Consider the following 16,486-nt stretch of genomic DNA (forward strand, 5'->3'; position numbering starts at 1 on the left):
TGATTCAACATTTCTATACAACACCAACACCCCCTGGTGCTCATCACAAGTGCCCTCCTTAATCCCCATTACATATTTAACCCATCCCCGTACTTCTCTTTGGTAACCATCAGTTTGTTCTCTGTAATTAAGAGTCTGTTTCCTGATTTGTACCTCCCTGTCTTATTTTTTCCCCTTTGCTTGTTTATTTCTTAAATTCCACATATGTGTGAAATGACATGGTATTTGTCTTTTCTGGCTGAATTATTTCACTTATCATTATACTCTCTGGCTCCACCCACAGTGTTGCAAATGGCAAGATTTCATTATTTTTTATGGCTGAATAATATTCTATTGTATACATCACGTCTTTATTCATTCATCAGTTGATGGACACGGGCTGCTTCCATAAGTTGGTTATTGTAAATAATGCTTCAGTAAACAACAGGGTACATATATATCCTTTTGAATTAGTATTTTTATATTCTTTGGGTAGATACCTAGTAGTGCAGTTGCTGGATCTCAGTCTAGTTCTATTTTTAACTTTTTGAGAAACTTCTATACTCTATTCCAGAGTGGCTGCACTACTTTGCATTCCCACTGACAGTGCAGGAGAGCTCCCCTTTCTCCACATCTTCACCAACACCTGTTGTTTCTTGTATGGTTGAGTTCAGCCATTCTGACAGGTGTGAGGTGATAGCTCATTGTTTTTTTAAGTTTCTTTACTTATTTTGAGGGAGACAGAATGAGTAGGGGAGGGGCAGAGAGACAGAGAGGGAGGGAGAGGGAGAAAGAATACCAAGCAGGCTCCATGCTGTCAGCACAGAGCCTGATGTGGGGCTTGAACTCACAAAACCGTGAGATCATGACCAGAACTGAAACTAAGAGTTGGAAGCTTAACCGACTGAGCCATCCAGGTGCCCTCATTGTAGTTTTGATTTGCGTTTCCCTGATGGTAAGTGATGATGAGCTTTTCTTCATGTGTCTGTTGGGCATCTGAATGTCTTCTTTGGCGAAATGTCTGTTCATGTCTTCATTTCATTTTTAAATTGGATTATTTATTTTTTGGGTATTGAGTTTTGTACGTTCTTTATAGATTTTGGATTCTAACTATTTGATAGGACATTTGCAAATATCTTCTCCCATTCCATAGATTGTCTTTTAGTTGAATATTTCTTTTGCTGTGCAGAAGTTTTTCATTTTGATGTAGTCCCAGTAGTTTATTTTTGCTTTTTTCCCCCTTGCCTCAGGAGACATAGCTAGTAAGAAATTGCTACAGCCAATGTCAGAGAGGTTACTCTCTGTCTCCTCTAAGGTTTTTATGGTTTCCTGACTCACATTTAGGTCTTTAATCCATTTTGAATTTATTTTCGTGTATGGTGTAAGGAAGTGGTCTTATTTTTTATTCTTTTGCATCTTGCTGTCCAGTTTTCCCAGCATCATTTGTTGAAGAGACTTTTTCCCATTGAATATTCTTTCCTGCTTTGTCAAAGATTAATTGACCATATCATTGTAGGTTTGTTTCTGGGTTTTCTGTTCTGTTCCGTTGACCTATGTGTCTGTTTTTGTGCCAGTATCATACTATTTGGATTACTATGGGTTTGTCAGTGCCTGACTGGCTTAATTGGTAGAGCATGGGATTCTTGATCTCGGGCTGTTTGAGCCCCACATTGGGTGTAGAGATTACTGATTGCTAAAGCTTTGTACTATAACTTGAACTCCACAATTGTGATGGATGCCTCCAGCTTTGCTTTGCTTTTTCAAGATTGCTTTGGCTATTTGGGGTCTTCTGTGGTTCCATACAAATTTTAGGCTTGTTCTAGTTCTGTGAAAAATGCTATTGGTACTTTGGCAGCAGTTGCATTAAACGTGTAGATTGGTTTGGGTACTACAGACTTTTAACAATATTTGTTCTTCCAATCCATGAACATGGAATATCTCTTAAATTTCTTTTTTTTTTTTTTAAATATTTTTATTTATTTCTAGGAGAGAGAGAGAGACAGCGTGAGCAGGGGAGGGTCAGAGAGAGAGGGAGACACAGACTCCGAAACAGGCTCCAGGCTCTGCGCTGGCAGTCAGCACAGAGCCCGACATGGGGCTCGAACCCACAAACCGCGAGATCATGTCCTAAGTGAAAGTCGGATGCTCAACCGACTAAGCCACCCAGGCGCCCCGGAATATCTCTTCAATTTCTATATCAGTGTTTTATAGTTTTCAGAGTACAGTTCTTTCACCTCTTCAGTTAGGTTTATTCCTCAGTATCTCATTATTTTTGGTGCCACTGTAAATGATGTTTTCTTAATTTCTTTCTGTTGCTTTATTATTGTTATTAGAAATGCAGCAGATTTCTGTACAATTGATTTTGTATCTTGTATTCTAAGTCCTTTCTATAATTGTATTCATTATTTTATGTTAACCTTATATAACATTTTATAAGTAAGTGGACATTAAAATTAGCAAGCAGCCCTCTCTCAGTATGAGCACAAAGCATATGAACAGAAATAAAAGAAATAAGATTAATTTTTTTTATCCCTAACTTCAGACTTGTAGGAGCATAAGATTCTCAAGGCTATTTTAGTTGTACTAAAGTCACTGTCCTTCAATATTGTACTTTATTTTTTCATTTTATTGTAGAGCCTCACACTGGAATCTGCCTCTGGCAGCCCCATGTGAGGGCAGTGTATTGTTATCTTACTCTGCTGTTATCACGAAGAAACAGAAAAAGGCACATTATTTATACTTTCTTAATCCCAGTAGATAATCACTGTTCATTTTACCGTGTTTAATAGTTTCTTCTGAACTCACAGACTTGGCCGACTGCATCCCTGGGGTTCTGAATGGAGATGGAGGAATTAGACCCTTTTTATCAGTCTCTGTAGATGAGTGGTTCTCAATTAACTGGTGGTGTGATAGGAATCTTACCCCTGTCCCCTCACATCTCTGATGGTGGCACTGATTTCTACAACACTCCCAGAAGTGCAGCACCTCTTTTAGGTTAATAGCTTGTGGGATGGAGAGGAAAGTGAGGTCTTCCACGCCAGTGGTTCTCAACTGGGTGTGACTTTGCTCTCCAGGGATATCTGGGTAATATCCGGAGGTATTTTTGATTGTCATGATGGAAGAGGGAAGTGGGTACTGCTGGCATTTAGTGAGGCCAGTGATGCTGCTGAGTATCCTGTAATGAATACCCTCCTGTAACCGCACCTTCCTTCCCAGGAAAGAACTGCCCTGTCCAGATCTCAGTAGTGCCAAGTTTGAGAAACACTTTTTTAAAAATGTTTATTTATATATTTTGAGAGAGAGAGAAAAAGAGTGTGTGTGTGTGCAGGAGGGGCAGAGAGAGAGGGAGAGAAAGAATCTCAAGCAGGCTCAGTGCTATCAGCACGGAGCCTGATGCATGGCCCAATACCACGAATCATGACCTGAGCCAAAATCAAAAGTCAGATAACAACTGACTGAGCCACCCAGGTGCCCTGAGAAACACTGCTGAAGATGGTATCCAAGTTGTGAAAGCTAGAGGGCTCCTGTGGCCCTGAATATAATTCAGGCAGCCAGGCATCAGAATCAACCCGAATTTACACTGAGGTTACCCTGGAGTGGAGATGCCTCTGGACCACTTTGCATGTCACAGACCAACATCAAATCTTGGTACCTCTTCTTGGTGCATGAAATCACGCCGCCTAAACAATAGCCTTTGATAATGACATTTTGTTTTATTTAAAAAATTTTTTTTAATAAGTAATCTCTGTGTCTAACATGGGGCTCAAACTCACAACCCCAATATCAAGAGTTGCATGCTCTACTAAGCTAGCCAAGCACCCCAATAATGACATTTTAAATAAATATTATTTAATCCGAATTATCACTTGTCAAGAAGTGAAAATTGCTCATGTCAAATTGGTAATATTTTTATGAGTTTTCCTGGTATTTCACACATTCATGACTAGTGTAAACCTTATCTTGCTCTTTTATTGAGCCAAACCATGTGTGAAACTATTTGGAGATAACATTTCATTTAATCTTCATCATGTCCCTAGGTAGGCTCTGAGACCCAGAGAGGTTAAGTTATGCTCCAGTGTCACACAGCTAGAAGTGGTAGATTTGCTTCAGGCTTAGAATAATGAATGCCGCTTATCTTTATTTGATCTAAAATTAATTTGTAGGGGCACCTGGGTGGCTCAGTTGATTAGGCATCCAACTCTGGGTTTCAGCTCAGGTCATGATCTCAATGTTCATGAGTTTGAGCCATGTGTCAGGCTCCACACTGTCAGTGTGGATTCTCTCTCTGCGATTCTCTCTCTCTGTCCCTCCCACATACACATGCTCCCTCTCTCCCAAAATAAACTTTAAAAAAATTTATAAAACATGAATAAGTTAATAAATAAGAGTAGTTTGTAAAATCTAATATCCCAATGCTTTTAAAAATACCAGAAGTGTATTTCTATGTTGTACATTTTTCAGAGCTAAAGATTTGGCAGGACAGTCACTCAGAGTCTGTAAAGGCCCTCGAGCTGTGTTTTCCCGGGTCTTGCTGCTGTTTTCGTTGACGGACTCCATGGATGATGAGGAATCCGCCTGTGGAGGTCAGGGACAGCTTTCTACTGTGCTTTTGGTCAATCTTGGCCGAATGGAGTTTCCTAGGTACACCATCAATCGGAAAACCCAAATCTTCCAAGATAGAGATGATCTCATCAGGTAAGATGTTGTTAACTCATTATAATAGCTGTGTGACTGAATGTATGTAAAAGGTTTTATTATTTACCCGTTACAGTAGAAACAGAAGTCCATAGCCAAAACAGTTTTTGAAATTTTTTTTGTTGTTGTTATCCTTCTATCCTATTTGTATATGTTTCTAAGACTGTAAGGAGAAAGTGGAAGCATACTTAGATTAAGGTTGCCAAAACCAATGAGTTTTCAGCTAGAAAATTTTCCCTGGCTTACATTCCCAAATAGCTTTGGCAGGACACATTTTGTAAATACAGACACTTGAACAAACCTGCCTTGTGAATATCTTGTTGGTACGAACAAGGCTGAACGTGAATGTTTGCATGTAATAATGCTTCAGATAAAGTGAATACTAACTTGTGTGCTGTATACTTGAATCACACATGTGATAGATTAGAAATTGTCACTGATGTATTTTGATACATGGACTTGGTGAATGTTTGGTTTGACTGGCCAAAGAAGGTTTTGGTAAAGAGTGGTATAGGTCTTAGAGGAAAAAAATACTTAGATTTCCTTAAAAAAACAACAACCCATCACTTACAAGAAAAATTAATTCAAATTCCTAAAATGGCACTTAAAAAAACTTTTTTAAATGTTTTATTTATTTCTGAGAGAGAGAGACAGCGTGAGCAGGAGAGGGTCAGAGAGAGAGGGAGATACACATTCTGAAACAGCCTTCAGGCTCTGAGCTAGCTGTTAGCACAGAGCCCAACACGGGGCTCGAACCCATGAACCGTGAAATCATGACCTGAGCTGAAGTCGGATGCTTAACCAACTGAGCCACCCAGGCACCCCATGGCACTTTTGATTCTTGACTTAAGATTTATGACTCACATGTAACTGAAATTGATTCTGATCTTTGATTGCAGGAGAGTTTGTTATGTGTTATCTAATGTGTGCTTTAAAAAATAACTTATTGAGGGGCACTTGGATGGTTCAGTTGGTTTAGCATCTGTCTCTTGATTTCGGCTCAGGTCATGATCTCACCATTAGTGATTTTGAGCCCTACATCTGGCTCTGCTTGGTATTCTCTCTCACCCTCTCTCTCTCTGCCCCTCCCCTGCTTGTGCTTTCTCTATCTCAAAATAAATAAACATTTAAAAAGATTTAAAAAAAACTTACTGAAATTACTGAGTCAAAGCAGTGTCAATATAAACTGATTCGAACCCAGTTTGTTTAGCTCTCAGGAAGCTGTCTTGTTTGTGATTCATTGGAATAAAATCCTCTAACAAGAATATTTCCTTACTCTGGTTTGAGTTGTGCCACGTCTTTTACCTTTTCATTTTTAGTGACTTGCTACTGTTCTCTTTCATGAGACTGTGTATACTGAAGCTAAGTTCCAGTCCCTCTACTAATGACCTGTGAAACCACTCTTTCCCTCAGTTTCGTCATCTGTGAACAGGGAGAATAATAGTGTATTCCTCCAGATCTGTGTCAATACATGCAAAGTGCTTCTGGTCCCTGGGATTGCTTAGTATGTCTTAGTATTATAATTGTCCTTATTACTGGTTATATCTAAGGGAGATTACTTTTTAGTTCTATGATTGACATAACCATGGTTGACAAGTTCAGAAGTGGGGGAGCTAGGGAGAAAAACCACTCCAGACTCTTTTGAGAAAGTAGGTATCCTGTAAATAATAAGAATAATTAAAACTCCTTTTGTCATGGAAAAAGCATTAACATGTATATGAAATTGGATTTAACTGACTTCAGGAATGGTAATTATATAATACCTGGTAATATATATATATTCAGGTAATATATACCTTCAGGAATGGTAAAATATATAATACCTAGTTTGAGAAATATTTTTGGCCACCTTGGTACTTGAAATAATTTTTCCTGTCTTTTCTTTTTCCACATTTATTCAATATATGTGAGTTGATTGTTGAGTACCTATTATGTGCCTAGGTGGTGGGGTTACAACATGAACATATGGGGTCTTTGCCTCCATGGGCTTATGTTTTCCTGGGGGAGATAGAAAATAAGAATAAGTGTAGCATGGGAAAAGTACTTTGGTGATTGAGGGGCAGGCCGGGGAGGTTCTGCTTTGTAGAGAGAGTGTCTTGGAGAGGTAACATTTGGATTGAGACTCAAGATTGAGGGGGAGCCAGCCATGCAGGGAGCATATGCAACAGGCCCTGAGGCAGGAGCAAGCTTGCTGAGTGGGAGAAACTCGGAAGACCTCTGTGGCCACAGCCCCAGGGGCAGTAGTGCAAGTAGAAGTCAGGAAGGCAAAGCTGGGGACACTCAGCCTCAGAAGCCCTGTGGACAGACTCAGTCATGCTCTCTGAGCAGTGGGCAGCCATTTGAAGAGGTTTCAACAGGGGAGGGATCTGTTTCACATTTTCTGCAAGCATCCTGTGGTGTAGGGGGTGGAAGGAAGCAAGGGAATCCACGAGAAGGCTGACTTAACCTTGGTGGTCTAGGTGAGCGTCTTGACTGGACAGGTGGCAGCAGCAGTGAGGTGAATATGTATGAGATAAGAGACAAGCCTTGATTGTGATTATGACTAGATACAGTGAGAGAATCACGGAGGGCTCTGGTGTTCTGACTCAGCTGGTGGTACCCTCAATGAGACAGGGGATTGGGAGAGAGACGGTGGGAGGGACAGCGGTGCTCGGTGGGGAGCTGTGTTTGGGCTGCCCGCTAGCCATTCAGCTGAGGCTATCATATCTGGTGCTGGACGTGCTGGCGGGGGCTCAAGGAAGAGTTCCAGCCTGGAGAGAGCATTCAGAGTCACCAGCATGTGGATGGTGTTGGAAGGCACCCCCCTCCCCTGCGGGGGACGGGAAGGAAGTAGCCATGGCAGCCAGCGTTTGGAGGTCAGATGGAGAGGAGGAGTGGCCAGGAAAGTGGTGGGAGGATCAGGAGCACGTGTGGCATGGAAGCCTAGGGAAGAGTGTGTCAAGGAGGGGCGTTCATGTGTCTACAGTCACTAGTGGGCTGAGTAGAGGTGGAGCCAGAGGCAGAACCATTGGATTTAGTGAGACGTGCCTAGTTGGTGGCCTGTGCTAGAGCCACCAATTTAGCAGAACGTGTAGAGGGTGATGGAGATGCCAGTAGCCATTCCGGGAGGAAGGCGAGGCAGAGGTTGGCCCTGAAACAGCCACTACTGCAGTGGGTTGTGAGGGCAAGCAGTTTTGTTCTGCTGTTTTAAGGGTGGCAGATATGAGGGTGCCTGAGCCCTCAAGCACCGATAACCAGTGGAGAAGGAGAGGCTGACCAGAAGGGAAGAGGGGACAGCCAGAGGACAGAAAGCTGTGGGGAGATGAGAGGGCTTGGGGTCCAGAGCGCCAGAGGGAGGGTAGGCGTGTGGGCAGAGGTGAGGCTGCAGTGATGGGAACCCGAGGGCCCCTCACTTGGCCTCTGTCCCTGCGGGAGAGGTCTGATGGGGAAGCTTGTGTGGTGAGTGCAGCTGGGAAGGCAAAGGTAGGAAGGAGCAGTCACTGCAGCAACCAGTGAGTCTAGCTCTGGTTTTCTTCAGCACCGTGCAGGGAGCTGGGCACAGGCTCAGAGTGGTCAGCCTGGACACCGTGACGAGGGTGGGCCCAGTGAACTGCCAGTTCACCAGTGAGTGGTGGGCCGCTTGACTCCAGGCGGGCCATGGAGGCCTGCAGGACAGGACGTGCCTATGGCTGGGGAGGGGGTCATGGCGGGTCTTGGTGAAGTTGGCGAATTGTTGCCATCATAAGTGAGCTGGAAGGATTGGAAGTGGTGGTCAGTGAATGAAATGCTCAAAATGAAGGTATTGAGGGTGACGCAGTGCATCAGAAACAAAGGTTCAGAGCAGCTGTGGCATGCGGGTAGCAGAAGGGAGGTGGAAAAAAGAGTTATTGGCCAGGAGGTCTCGAAACTGAGCGTGCTCTGTGTCCTCACAGACATTGAAGTCACGTGCCATTGTGGCTGGAGACCCAAGGCAGAGCAAGACAGAAGAGAAGAGGCCAGCAGGTGCCCTCAAGGAGCATGGGCTTCCAAGGACTGGGGGGCTTGCAAGGAGGGGAGAGTGATTTGGAAGGAGCTGGGAAGAAAGGTGGACTCCTCCATCCATCTCTGGGCAGGGATGGCTGAGAGAAGAGCCCTCCCCTACTGGAGAGGCCTGCAGAGGGAGCTAGGGAGGAGCCTTGTTCTCCTAAGAGGCAGCTGGAGACACAGTGAGTGGGGGAGGGGTTGAGAGGGGAGAGATGCAGTTCCCATTAGCACCAGGGAGTTGTGGATAGAGGAGGGCTGATGACCCTTTCCAGGGGCAACAGGGGAGATGAGGCACCATGGGGTTGGCCTCTATGGCCTCTCAAAGTGGGGCTTGTTGAGGCCACAAAGCTGGGAGTGTGGGGGCTGCTCTGACACTCCTGCCCAGGATGTGGTCCTGCCCGGCTGGGCCAGCCTCCAGACAGTTCTCTTTGTCTTATTCTCCTTTCTTACAGACCTTGGAATTGTCCCATAGCATTTTATAAGACAATTAGGTCTATGAATTAATTGGTGAGCAAATTTTTACATTTAGAGGCAACTTGTTTTACTTTTACGTGAGTGCGTTTGCACATAATGATACTGCATGCTTCTCTTTTAGGTGTGAATCCAAAGTACAATTACCATATATGCCCAGTGTCACTCGGGCAAGTGTCTCTGTTTTGGGTGTATCTAAAGATGCAATGAGAAGTGTTTCTTCAGCTAAGTGTTTTCATAACTTGTCAGCATTGCTGTCCCAAAGAGTGCATCTTTGGGTGGTATCAGTCTGGCTGCCTCTGCCTAAACGATTAGGTTACTAGATCCACACCTTAACCTGATTTCGAAGTCAGTTACATGTTTACGTGGTTGCAGCCAGATTGCTGAATGAATGAATGAATGAGTACCAAGAATCAGACATGATGAGCTGATCAATATTAAATTTATCTAATGGAAGTTGTTATGTATAATACAGTGTGACTGTTTTTCTCCTCCTAGCTGTACCCAGCCTTTATTCTTTTAGGCTACTTTAAGGCAGTAATATGCTGTTACTAGAATCAAATTTAAATAGCCCCCATATTTTCAGAAGCACACTCTTACCCTTCAGAATTAGATCCCGAGGATAGGACGTGGTATTTTTAATGTAAATGTTCATTCACATTTGAAACTTGGATGGCGTGGGGCTTTTCCCCAGATACGCAGCGGCTGCGCACATGCTGAGTGACATTTCTACCGCGATGGCCAATGGGAACTGGAAAGAAGCTAAAGAGCTCTCTCAGTGTGCAAAAAGTGATTGGAACAAACTGAAAAGCCACCCTTCCCTGAGGTGAGATCTTTTCTAGGTGCCTGTTATTTATCAAGTTGTTTCAACCACTTGAGGTAATTCTCTTCACCAAGAACTTACTCCTTTTGTTCTGTGGTCAAACCAGCTGCGCAGTTGATTTCCCCACTTGCTTTGCATACCCACAGTGTTGTGTGAAATAGAAGCAAATGTCTGAAAGTCTGAGTGAATTTCACATAACTCAGATCACTGTGCATCAGGCAGTGGAGTGAACAAACAGCTTTCTGCTTGCCATTTTTTTTTTTTTTTTACTTGAGATATAATTGACATGTAACATAGTATTTGTTTCAGGTATACAATGATTTGATATTTATAGAAATATTGCAAAATGATCTTCACAGTGAGTCTAGTTAACATCCATCACCATAGTTACCAAAATTTGTTTCTTTTAGGAATTTTCGATTATGTAATACAGTCTCATTCACTAGAGTCCCCATGCTGTACATTACATCCCCATATTTTATAGCTGAAAATTCATACCTTTTAGGTGTCTTCACCCTTTTTGTGCACTTCCCCACTCCCTTAACTTAACCATCTTTTGGTTAAATTGGCTTCTCTTAGTATTGGTCAGCCGAACTGAAATGTGAGGAAACCCAGCAGCAGGACAGAGGTAGAGCAGGCCATGCTAGATGTGTTCTTCCAATGGAAATTCAAGTAGGTGTTGATCTGAAAAGGAAAGCTAAACTGAATATTTTCTTCAGAAGTTCAGTTACACAGCACATGATTCTTTATTTTTTTTCTTTGATAAATGTTAAGCATACTTTGTATTTGTTAAGAAATTTTATTCCTTTGGGGCACCTGGGTGGCTCAGTCACTTAAGCATCTGACTTCAGCTCAGGTCAGGTTCGTGAGTTCGGGCCCCACATCAGGCTTCTGCTGTCAGCACAGAGCCTGCTTCAGGTCCTCTCTCCCCCTCTGTCTGCCCCTCCCCCATGTGCGCTCTCTCTCTCTCTCTCTCTCTCTCTCAAGCATTTTTTTTTTAAAGGAGATTTTATTCCTCTATTTTTACATAGGGATGAGACAAATTTATATTATTAAATACCTCTTTCAAAAAAACATTTAGGACATAAACTTCATACAGAAATATTAATGACTTAAAAATCATTGCCAAGAAAATGGCCTTTAAAGTTAAAAAAATAACTGCATATTTTGCCCATGTTTCATTTCGAAGTATTCTATATTTCAGACACAAAATCGAGCCATTAACTTAAAGGCCTTTCTAGAAACAAGGTAACTAATGTAGAGTTGTTATCCCTGCGATGTGCATGTAATTGCAAGATTTTGTTAGAACAATTTAGGTAAATTTTCTTAGGACAATTTGGTAATGTTTCTCACGCCAAACAGCAAGACAAACAGTTAAAACAAATTAATAAGTGATTTTCTTCATTAAAAAAAGAAAAATCATAGCCATGACATTAGATTACTGTGGAGCAGAGAGTGGTGGATGGCTCTTGTGAAAGGTCAGCTGGTTGGGGTTTTGGGCTCCGTGGGCCGCGCGGCCTCTGCTGGAGCTGCTGGCCTCTGCCACGCAGAAGCAGCCACGGGCGGGCTGTGAATGAGCAAGCGGGGCAGTGTGCCAGCGCTATTTAGGGACCGAGATTGAGTTTCATGTAATTTTCACATGCCACAGACTATTATTGTCCTTTTGATTTCTTTTACCCGTTTAAAAATGCCAAAACCGTGCTTAGTCTGCGGGACGTAGAAAATCAACTGGCGGGCACGGGATTTGGTCTAAGTGTGCTGACCTCCAACTTAGAATATTTCCGCTTGTCTTACTTTGCTGAGTGACGGAGGAGACGGTGGCTGCTGTAAGAATGTAGGTTTGTGATATAGAACATTGTGTACAGCTGCCAGTATTTAGAATCTATTCTTGTTGCTTCTTATGACTGTCTTGCAACAGATAAATCGGATGGCTGAACTGTTGGTATCCATCTTCATTTTAGATACCACGAGGATTTACCGCTCTTTCTGCGCTGCTTTACTGTCGGGTGGATTTACACAAGGATTTTGTCCCGTACCGTTGAAATATTGCAGCGACTTCACTTGTATGAGGTTAGAGCACAAGCTCTGAGCCCTGGCTTTTACTGCTGTGCCAGCGATAAGCTGTGCAGGAGAGCCTGCTTGCTCAGCACACAGTAACGTCATGACAGCAGACGTGATGTGGGCAGCCTGCTGTGTCCAGGGTTAGTGGGAAGATGGCCGAGGAGGACCAACTGCTTCAGCTGCCTGGGACTTGCTGCGTGTGCAGCAGAATGGATTGGGGTCATGGACGGAGCCGTGCAGGGAGCCCCAGACTGAGTCTCTGTCACAATTCCATGTTTGACTTGCAAGGTCTCCAGAAATCTCTGAGGTGGAAACCTCACATCTGCTTGTCCTGACAACCAGCATGGACTGCTGGGAAATAATTTAAAATCACAAATCAGAAATTCAGTCATACCCTTCCCTATATGAAACAGCGCAAGATAGATAGTTAACTTTTGTTAACATTTCTGTATGGAAAATGCTGTTTTACAAAGAGGATACACAGAACCTGGGCCTCTTGACACGGGTCCATGAAACCCAAGAGGATCATGGGATTGGCCGTGGGAAGTCTGTGAACCCCACCAGCGAGTATATGGGGGTTTGTGCACTTCTCTGAGGGGGATCATTAGATGTTTCCAAGAGATCCATGAACCATGAAAACTGAACAGTTTGTGTATAAATTGAGAACAGAAAGTTTCCCTGTTGAGGTGGGGTGGGGTGTTTGGATGAAGACTCCGCTCATTCCTGTCCTGCCTCCAGTTCATTCGTCACACCCTCAGCCCTGTGACCTCCTGTATTCCCAGAAGCCTGCGGGGTTACAGCCCCTGACCAGTGCTTGGCCGCTAAAACTTGATTGTGTGCAGCCCTGCGCCGCTTGACTTGGTTTGCAGAGAATACCAAGCAGCATTCACAGAACTCCGTACGCTCATTCACCAGTAGGCAGGAGACCTGGGTGAAAAGTGGGGGTGCCTCAGGGGCTTGGGCCTGTTCCGGAGGGATGTCTCAGAGTCTTCCTCATCCCCAGGTCCTCAGCCGCCTTTTAGAGTAGAACACGTGCTTTATAAATATACTTTGCCGGTCTTCTTGGCTACTAAGCGTAGTTACTTCTTTGGATGTGTATGAGCCTAATGAACTTCCTTTGTTGTTGTTGCAACAGGAAGCAGTCAAGGAACTTGAAAACCTCTTGTCGCAGAGAGTATATTGTCCTGACAGCAGAGGCCGGTGGTGGGATAGACTGGCTCTCAACTTACACCAGCACTTGAAACGCCTCGAACCGGTATTCAATAACTAGATACACCCTGAGCCTTTTTAAACTTTTGCATACGTTTAAATACATAGCAGACTATTAATACCTTAGAATTCTAAATGTAATTAGAAAATGCATTTTTTAACATATCTTCTTTTGTCTGTGTTCTTCCAACCACTTCCTCCGTCCCCTCAAGTAACAGGGATGCTAACAGAAGCATTACCACAAAGACAGGACACTTTCTTGTTCTCTTCACTGATTTGGGGTGTGGGTTGGTAGTGGGCTGTGTGCTGGGATTTAGGAATTCAAGATCCAGGGGCGCCTGGGTGGCTTAGTCGGTTAAGCGTCCGACTTTCACTTAGGTCATGATCTCGCGGTCCGTGGGTTCGAGCCCCGCGTCGGGCTCTGTGCTGACTGCCAGCTCAGAGCCTGGAGCCTGTTTCAGTCTGTGACTCCCTCTCTCTCTGACCCTCCCCTGCTCACACTGTCTCTCTCTCTGTCTCCTAGAAATAAATAAAACATTTAAAAAAAAAAAAAAAAAAAAGGAATTCAAGATCCAGAAATTAAGGGAGCAGGAGAGTTAGAAGTCCCCATCCTTAGCAGGTGCTTTTGAAGAAGGTGCTTTTTGTTTTGGAAATGGTGATTTTATTCATCTGTTGCATGGGGCCTCCAGGTAGAAAGTCTGATGAAGGAGGTTTCCATGGGGAAATGTACTGCCGACTAATGTGGCAAGCTCCCTTCTCTCTTGGGCGCTGGCGTTCTCTGTGGCGGGGACCTCGGGAGTCGAGGACCCTGGTTACTGCCAGGGCTGAGCCGGGCGGAGCCTCCACGGGCTGAGCCCAGAGAGACAGTGGCTCTTTGTGTGGCTGCCCGAGGTTCCTGCCTGCCAGCCTTGCACTTGTGCTGAATGGAGGGGACTGTGTCTCTGGAAGCCTTTGTTTTTTTTCCAGCAGCAGCATTAAGTGGATCAGGGTGATATGGGGGTGGAACAGTTGACCTAGGCTGTGGAAGTAGGACATACTATTTTTACTGCCTTAAACTGAAAAAGCGCCTTGTTACCTAAAGTGCTTCAAGCCGGTGAAGGCTGGTTTCTTTCTCGGAAGCGGGCGTGGTGCTTCCTTACCTCTCGCTGTTTGCTCAGGCTGAAATAGCAGGAGACTGTCTGTTAGCCCACAGCCACATGCGGAGAAAGGCTGTGTTTCCGTTGCCTTTCTTTCACTGAAACAAAGTCTGGAAAGGGTTTGGATTTCCCCGTTCACAGCTCCGCCAAGAGGAGCATTCACTTAGGTGTGCAGAGGGAGACAAGTTGTTGAGCTCATTTTTGAGACCACTAGAAAATCCTAGTTCCTTTTAGCCTCTTCTCGGAGATCTTACTGGCCGCACTCACAGTCTTCCTCATTTTGTTCCCATCCCGTTCATTTCTTTACCTCAGTCTCCAGTGAAGGAATTCATCAGCAGAGTTCTTTTTCCTGCAAAGTGCTCAGGAGCCGGGCCAGGCAGGCTGAGGTGGGCGGCTGGCTGTCCCCACCCTGTGGTGGGAGCCTGAGTCAGTGTCCTTCGCTCTTCTTGATTCATTTGACTGCTCCACTCCTGATGGCCTGATCTTTCACTAAGGTTCAGGGTGGGTAGGGTGGGTGTTTTTGTTGTTGTAGTTTTGTTTTTACTTTTTATTTTTTTAAAGTTACAAGATAATTGTTCTTTCATTATTAATTTTTAAAATGTTTATTATTTTTTTTTTTTTTGAGAGAGAAAAAGAGTCAGAGCACAAGTAGGGGAGGGGCAGAGAGAGAGGGAGACACAGAATCCAAAGCAGGATCCAGGCTCTGAGCTGTCAGCACAGAGCCCAATGCGGGGCTCAAACTCACAAACCCCAAGATCATGACCTATACCGAAGTCGGACATTCAACTGACTAAGCCGCCCAGGTGCCCCTGTTTTTACTTTTTATTCTTATTATAGTAACTAATATAACACATAAAACTTTCCATTTGCATTATCTTTAGGTGTACAGGTTAGCAACATTAATTTTAAGCACAGTGTTTGTGCAAACATGACCGCTGTCGATTTCCAAACCTTGTCATTACTCCAAATAGAAACTCTGTGGCCATTGAGTAATGGCTCCTTGTTCCCTCTTCTCCCCTGCAGCCCCCAGTGATCTCCAGTCTACTATCTGCTTCTATGAATTTGCCTTTCACGGAAGTAGAATCGTATAGTATTTGATCTTTTGTGTCTTGGCAGCTTGTCCTCCAGGCTCATGTATGTTGTCACAGGTGTCAGAATCTCCTTCCTTTTCAAGGTTGAATAATACTGCAGTGCACGTGTAGACAACACTGTGTTTATTCATTCATCTGTTGATGGACAGTGGGGTTCTTTGCACCTTTTGGTTATTGAGAATAATGCTGCTGTGATCACGGGTGTATAAATACCTATTCAAAACTCTGCTTTTAGTTCTTTTGGGTAAAACCCAGCAGTGAAATTGCTGGGTCATGTGGTAATTCTGTGTTTAGCTTTTTGAGGAACTGCATACCGATTTTCATAGTGTTGAGTCATTTTTACGTTCCTGCCAGCAGTGGGTGTGGGTTCTAGTTTCTCCCACATCCTTGTCAACACTTATTATTTTCCTTTTTTATGATTTAGTCATCCTGTTAGGTTGAAGTGGTATCCTGTTTTGGTTTTCAGTATTTTTGTTTATTTGTGCAACTCTGAATAACCGTAGGGAATGCACTTAAGTCCTCCAAACCCAAGATTCTTTTCCCTGTAAATGAGGGATCTAGACCAGCTCTGTGGTTCCTGAGTGCACATGAAACTTAACTGGAAGCTCTGAAGTGGTCCAGTGTCTGCCCTCCACCCCCAGCCCTCGTCGGAGATGCCCGTTCTGCAGAGGTGGGGAACACATGTGTTTTTTCAGAGTGATGCTCTGAGAACCACGGAGCCAGGTCTTTCAGTCTCCACTGGCCCATAATCCAGGGGCATCCCTAACCCTCTCAGTCTCCCTGAAGGTGTGGTAGCTGAGATCCACCCTGTCTACAGGTATAGCTGGAAAGTAGTGTCGGACATTTATAGTCAGGGATTATGATTCATCTGAGCATTAAAAGTAGCAGAATGTGATCTAAGGAAATATCCTTTATCTCTGGAAGTATTGCTTTGGCCACTTGCTAATTAGCAAAATTGAATAATAAATTAACAGTGGGGTTTCCTGTCACATTAAATTAGCAGATGCTGCCATGAGGTC

At 43.8% G+C, this 16,486-nt stretch overlaps 1 protein-coding gene across 2 annotated transcripts in view; it reads left to right on the forward strand.

Annotated features, from left to right (window-relative positions):
* FAN1 (FANCD2 and FANCI associated nuclease 1) overlaps positions 1 to 16,486 on the forward strand; it is a 31,473-nt gene that overhangs the window by 7,952 nt on the left and 7,035 nt on the right. The window contains exons 5-8 of one of the 2 annotated variants that reach the window (XM_039217190.1): positions 4,441 to 4,674; positions 9,842 to 9,973; positions 11,932 to 12,040; positions 13,167 to 13,286. In XM_039217190.1, coding sequence (XP_039073121.1) covers positions 4,441 to 4,674; positions 9,842 to 9,973; positions 11,932 to 12,040; positions 13,167 to 13,286 — 595 coding nt within the window. The remainder of the gene's footprint in view (positions 1 to 4,440; positions 4,675 to 9,841; positions 9,974 to 11,931; positions 12,041 to 13,166; positions 13,287 to 16,486) is intronic. The other variant, XM_039217191.1, reaches the window with a different exon arrangement.

Source organism: Hyaena hyaena, unplaced genomic scaffold (assembly GCF_003009895.1).
Source record: "Hyaena hyaena isolate Hyena2069 unplaced genomic scaffold, ASM300989v1 scaffold_670, whole genome shotgun sequence".
In the NCBI taxonomy this organism is placed as follows: Eukaryota; Metazoa; Chordata; class Mammalia; order Carnivora; family Hyaenidae; genus Hyaena; species Hyaena hyaena.